We start from the raw sequence: 6,490 nt of genomic DNA, 5'->3' as shown, positions 1-6,490 counted from the left end.
AATATTTGCAAATCATATATATGATAAGGGATTAATATCCAAAATATATAAAGAACTCATGTAACTCAATAGCAAAAAACCAATCTGATTAAAAACTGCACAGAAGATCTGTGCAGATCTTTCTACAGATTTTTCCAAAGATGACATACAGATGGGCAAGAGGTACATGAAAAAATACCCAACATAACTCATTATCAGGGAAATGCAAATCAAAGTCACAATGAGCTATCACCTCACACCTGTTAGAATAGCTATTATCAAAAAGACAAAAAATAACAGGGGCCGGCCTGGTAGCACAGTGGGTAAGTTCACATGTTCCACTTTGGCAGCCCAGGGTTCGCCGGTTCGGATCCCGGGTGCGGACATGGCATCTCTTGGCAAGCCATGATGTGGTAGGCATCCCTCATAGAAAGTAGAGGAAGATGGGCATGGTTGTGAGCTCAGGGCCAGTCTTTCTCAGCAAAAGAAGGAGGATTGGCAGCAGATGTTAGCTCAGGGCTAACCTTCCTCAAAAAAAAAAAAAAGGAAATATTTATGCAATTAAGCTAAATATTCCCACGTTATCCTCTGTAGGGGCCATGATTGATTTTTGCATTCCTATCAGAATGCTAAGCAACCCTGTTTCTCTACAGTCTTATCAACAGAGTATCTTGACAAACTTTTGCATTTATGCTAATCAGATGAGAAATGGCAACTCAGAAGTTTTAATCTGAACTTCTCGTTATAAATGAATTTTCACTGTTCTGTATTTTAACCAAGCTAGCTTTCTTCCTCTTGACTCCTTAGAATGACCTTACCATGATCTACATGGTAAAATTTCAGGGGATCCAGAAAGGCCTCTTTGGCTAAGTTCCACTATATCCAATTCATTTTTTTTTTGGAATTTAGTAGCCTGAAAGAATAAAAGGAATAGCTTAGAAAGGGAATCGGGAGTTACCACAGTTATCTTTGCTACTTTGGTTATACCTAATAATAGCAATGACTTTCACTTATTATATAATAATAATTATATTATTGTTTTTCATGTATTATCTCATTTACTTTTCCCAAGAATCCATGAAGTAGGTACTGTTATCACCTCCATTTTAGAGATGAGGAAATTGAGATTGATATGAAATAAGTTAGAAAGACACACAGGTAGTAAATGGTGGAACCTGGACTCAAATCCAGGTCTAATTCTAAAGCCTTTGCCATTACTCTCCATGCTGTGGCAGCTAAAGACAAGCCCTGTCTCTAAGTCTCTTGAACTTGGGGGTGGAGATGGAGAGAGAAATATAAGACTAAGATGACCCTGGGGAGAAAGCCAGTTGATTCTGTGATATCCTGTTCCACGATTCCCATCTATCTTCAGGTATTCTACAGAAAGCCTTCCATCCAGCAAAGTTTTTCAAATAAATCCTCACTGACCAAAGTAAATTTTTATGTCCCACAAAAGCTAATATTTGAAAAAGAAAATAAAAGTTACAGAAAATTTTATCAGCATCTACTAATCAAAAATAAGTATATGTTGCCATCTTGAGGTAAATGGATTTTTGGTAAGGAAGTGTATTCAGAGATTTTAAGTGTAGGTTCTCCTTGAAAAATGTAACCTCACCTCAACTTTCAGAAAATGAATAGCTTTTCACTTTTCTTAGCCTTCCACATTAAGAAAATAAAGTGTTTCAAAGTCTCAAATAGGATGTTTGATTCCTATTTTGTTATTCTTAATTCTGGTACAGCAACATCAGAGGTCTATAGAGTTAGTCTTCCAGGAAAAGTTCATAAACTGATAATGGGACTTCTGCTTTTACCATATCCTAATGGAAAACTTTTCCTACAAACACTTATGAGAAGAGATTTCCAAAAGAAGAGGAGAAAATAAAACTTCGAAACAGGAAAAAGGAAAAAGAAAAGGCAAAATGAAAAGAACCTAGAATGTGACCTGCTTATCTCTAATTATACTAATTTATTTTGGTAAACTCAATTACATGAGTGGATTCTCTGAATTGTGAATAAATATTTTATGTAAATTCATTTGTTTTACAGACATCTCAGGAAATTCCACAATATATTAATAGTTTTATTATCTCAACTCTATTATATTTTGCATATCAAGAAACCCTTTGTTTTCCTATTCTTCAGACTATTTTCCCCTACTTTACTGAAGGTTTGAGAGAATAAGAGGGATCAGTCTAACAGTCATAGATCAGAGGAATAAAATAAGAAAAATGCTAGAAAAACCAGGAAGCTTCTCAATTCTTCCAGAATAGTCTTCACAAAGCGGCATCATTATTATGCTGGAAGTGAATTCACCAATCTCACACACCTCCTAGTTTAAGTAGAAAGACATTTCAGAGTTAATTTTTTTGTTTTTAGTATCCTCATGTTTAAAAGCTGAGTTATAATAAAAAAAATTGATCACCAATTATTGACTTTAGCATAGCACTAAATTAACTTTTCTCTCTGAAGTAGACCTCATGCTCAACCTACCTCAAGCTTGTGTAGTCAGATAGCCTTTATGCCTATATTTTAACTGTGTAGGCTAAATAGAGACTCTTTCCTTTCTAGCGCATAGAATTCAGACAAGGGCCACAAAATTTTAGTTAGAAATTAGTTTTTTATTTGGAAAAGATATAATAGACAAAAAACTAAAATAAAAGAAAAACAATTAGGCATAACTTGGCATATCAATATTTGTGACATTGATATATATATATATTTGTGATATATATATAACTAACATAGGAAATCACATGAAAAAAAAGCATAGTAATGGGGATGGCCTGGTGGTGTAGTGGTTAAGTTTGTGTACTCCACTTTGGTGGCCTGGGGTTCACAGGTTTGGATCCTGGGCACTGCAAGTCAAGCCATGCTGTGGTGGCCTCCCACATAAAATAGAGGAAGACTGGCACAAATGTTAGCTCAGCAGCAATCTTCCTCAGGCAAAAAGAGGAAGATTGGGAACAGATGTTAGCTCAGGGCCAATGTTCCTCACAAAAAAAAAAAAAGAAAAAAAAGAAAAAGCATAGTAAGATGTTTGAAACCAAAGTGGGGCTTGAACAGATTTCTGATGAAATACAACTGACAGTGCCAAGGCAATGTCAGGCAATGTTCAGGGTATCACGACTACTCTCCAGTATCCCATTTGCGAAAGTCAGCAAAGTAGGCTTCAAACCATAGGTTGTTTTAGCAGGCTATTTTTTGATAATGATCCTGCTTCTTTATGAACAACTACTTTATTCATCCAGTGTGTTGAAGTCTTCATGTTAAGAGTTAATGAATACAAGGGTCAGAGAACCCCAGTGATACAGAGAATGCAACAATATAAAAATACTGATGCACACATTTTAAAGCAAGAGAACCTCAAGTCTGAAAATAAGCCAAGTGTAGTTATAGTACTGATACAAATGAATACATTCTGATGCTTAGTGTTAGTAAGTGTTAGTATACCACTCCCTTTTATATGCATAATGATCTCAGATAGGGAAAATATGCGAGCAGTTTGTAAGGTAGCCCTCTAAAGTTTGACCAAAATGTACCTTTTTCTTTCCTATACTCTATCTTTCTTCTTTGCCTACTCCTAAGGCTGCCAGTAAATACCTTCAGGAATTGCTTAGTATGTCAGGGTCCCTAAGACAACCCCTCTGCCAGGTCTAATGATTTGCTTGGAGGGTTCACAGGACTCAGCATATATTGTACTTATGGCTATGATTTATTACAGCAAAAGCATACAAAGCAAAACAGGAAAAGGAAAAGCTGCATAGGGCAAAGTCAAGGGGAAACCAGGCACAAGCTTCCAGAGTCCTCTGCTGGTGAGTCACACAGGATGTGCTTAATTCCTCCAGTAACTGAGTTGTGATATGTGTGAAACATTGTCTACTAGAAAAGCTTATTAGAGATGCAGTGCCCAGAGTTGTTATTGTGGGATAGACACATAGGTACCTTCTGCCTAACATGTACCAAAAATCTAGACTCCCAGAAGGAAAGCAGGTGTTCAGCACAAACCATACTGTACAAACACCTCAGTCACAGCAAGCAACTCTTATCAGTGAGAGAGGAGGGAACCCTCCTGAAATCTAAGTTTCCAGATGCCAGCCAAGGACCAACCCTCCATGCAGGTCTTTCAAGAGATAAGTCAGGCCTGCTATGTCCCTCTTTTCTGCACACTTAGTAACAATTCCACAGGAATAATCAATACACTTTCAGATTCAAGAAGACTCTTCTAATTTATAAACAAGCATTTTTCATAAAAAGACAATAGAATCTGCTGCCTGAGATATAGTTAATGCATTCATGTTGATAAATTGTCATAGTTATAGTTGATCTTCATGAGTTTTATTGAAAAGTGGAATGAAAATATATGAAAAACAAAGGAAAATTCAGTTTGGTCTTAATGAACTTGGAATCTTAGTGCTTTAATATAAAGAGGGCTCTTTCAGTACTGCTGGCAACAAAGCCTATAAACACTCAAGTTACGATTGGATGGAAATGGACTTCGCGTGACTACATATAATCAAGCAAAAATAAACAGCTGATAATCACTTGGCATTAACAGTTTATAACTGAATTTTAGAAGTAAAAGGTAAAGGAGGTATCATAACATCATGTTAACAAAGATAATTTTCTTCAGCTAATATTTCGGGGATACAAGAGGAAACTTCCTTTTGGTGTTCTCGCCACATGAGTATATTCTCAGCCAGTTCTTCTGTCTCAGTCACCAAAATATCCATCTTTGCTAAAGCCTTGCTCTGTAACATTTGAGAGAAGGGGAAAATAGGAAAGAAATTACATCTGTCATTAATACATCATTATTATATCACAAATGGTTATGATACTAAAAGTTAACACCTGATCTTTTCCAGTCCCTTAAGACAAAGGCTCCTTAAAATTGTGTTCTCCTACTTCTTATAGTACATGCCTTTTTCATGTAAATTCTCTTCTTTGTCTTCAGTTATCACCTCAATGCAGAAGACTCTCAATCTATGTTGTTAAATCTAATCTCCATCCTAAAATTCAGTCTCACATTTCAGTCTGCTGGAAATCCCTATCTGGATGTACATTCAGTATCTCAAACTCGATTTAACTGAAGTTCGACAATGACTGAACATTTACTATCTGTGCAAGACATGTAAAAAACCAAACTTCTTAGCTTCTTTAATCTCTCGCTCCTACTCACCCTCAAGTCACCAAGGCTAGAAACTTCATTACCTTGGATGTGTCTCTTGTCCAAACAGTAGCAACATTCTAGAAATCTGACCTCCAGAATCTAAAAATCTACACAAATCTTTTATCTGAATCACAGTATTTATTCTCCAAGTCTCTCTGCCTTTGGTTCTTCTGCCTAGTCCTCTAACCCACAGGTTATCACACTTTAACGTGCATAGGAATCACCTGAAGAACTGGTCAAAACACAGATTCTGATTCTGAAGGTTTAAGGCGAATGAAGTCTGCAATTTTGCATTTCTAACAAGCTTCCAGGTGATGCTGATGCTGCTCCCACTTTGAGTGGCAAGGCTCAGTCTACTCTATCTAATATTTTCTCCATGATTAAGGTATAGTTCTGATCAAGTCACTCCTCTGTGCCCTTCTCTAAAAAACAAAACAGAATGAGAACCACACAGTGGTTCTCCAGTACTCAGACGGTAATGTCTAAACTTCTTAGTCTGGTTTTCAAAAGCACTCCGTAAACTAACCCTGAGTTAATCTCTCTCTCAATACCTTTAAGCGTTAGCCAAAGTAAAGTACCACAACTCCCCCAAACTACTTGTGCTCTCTAATTTTCATATTTTTCCTCTCATTGCTGCTTTGGCTGAACTATTCTTGTCACCCATACATATCCCTGGAGCACCAAGATATATTCCTAACAGAAAAACTTAGCTTTGGCTCACACCTAACACCTTTCTCTGAGATGTTTTTCAGCTGAGCTGGGCTCCCACCTGAGAAATTGCAACCACAAACTGCTCTGAACCAGCTCTAACCCAATCACGGGAGGAGCGCCTGCACCGAGGGACTTGGAGGTGACCTGAAGTGGCCTCTGCTTCATTACTACACAAAAATCTAGCCCCCGTGTACCTTGCTAGGCACATTTGGTGCCCTGCGCAAGAGAGTCCGGAGGATAGCGCATGCACCAACTGTTCCTGGAAATCTCCGCCCCTTCCCCACTCCCCATCCCTGAGGACACCACTGACCCCTTGCCCTTTAAAAGTTCCGCATTTCCCTGTCTTTGGGGAGAAGGTGTGTTAGGGCACGAACTCTCCCTTCTCCACTCCTTGATCAAAGAATAAAGTTTCTGCCCTGCTATTCCAAACCCAGTCTTATTCTACTGACGCTAGCGACTTGGGGCAAGAGGACCCACTTGCAGGTCACCAGTCCCTTAGGGGTCTGACACATGTCCAAATTTCACTGATTCTTCAAGATTCAGCTCATTACTCTTACGAAAAATTTTATCTACGTATTCCTACCCCCATCCTAGTCCAATCTCCCTAAAGTGGAAGCAATCCCTCCCTTTTCT

At 38.0% G+C, this 6,490-nt stretch overlaps 1 protein-coding gene across 1 annotated transcript in view; it reads right to left on the bottom strand.

Annotated features, from left to right (window-relative positions):
* Positions 1-4,297: 4,297 nt before the first annotated feature.
* HAUS2 (HAUS augmin like complex subunit 2) overlaps positions 4,298-6,490 on the bottom strand; it is a 14,666-nt gene continuing 12,473 nt past the window's right edge. The window contains exon 6 of the mRNA XM_046649890.1: positions 4,298-4,727. Within this exon, the coding sequence (XP_046505846.1) occupies positions 4,587-4,727 (141 nt within the window). The 3' untranslated portion in view covers positions 4,298-4,586. The remainder of the gene's footprint in view (positions 4,728-6,490) is intronic.

This window comes from Equus quagga, chromosome 2 (assembly GCF_021613505.1).
Source record: "Equus quagga isolate Etosha38 chromosome 2, UCLA_HA_Equagga_1.0, whole genome shotgun sequence".
NCBI classification, from domain to species: domain Eukaryota; kingdom Metazoa; phylum Chordata; class Mammalia; order Perissodactyla; family Equidae; genus Equus; species Equus quagga.
The sequence above is the reverse complement of the archived record's forward strand: the minus strand, read 5'-3'. Positions and strand labels throughout refer to the sequence as shown.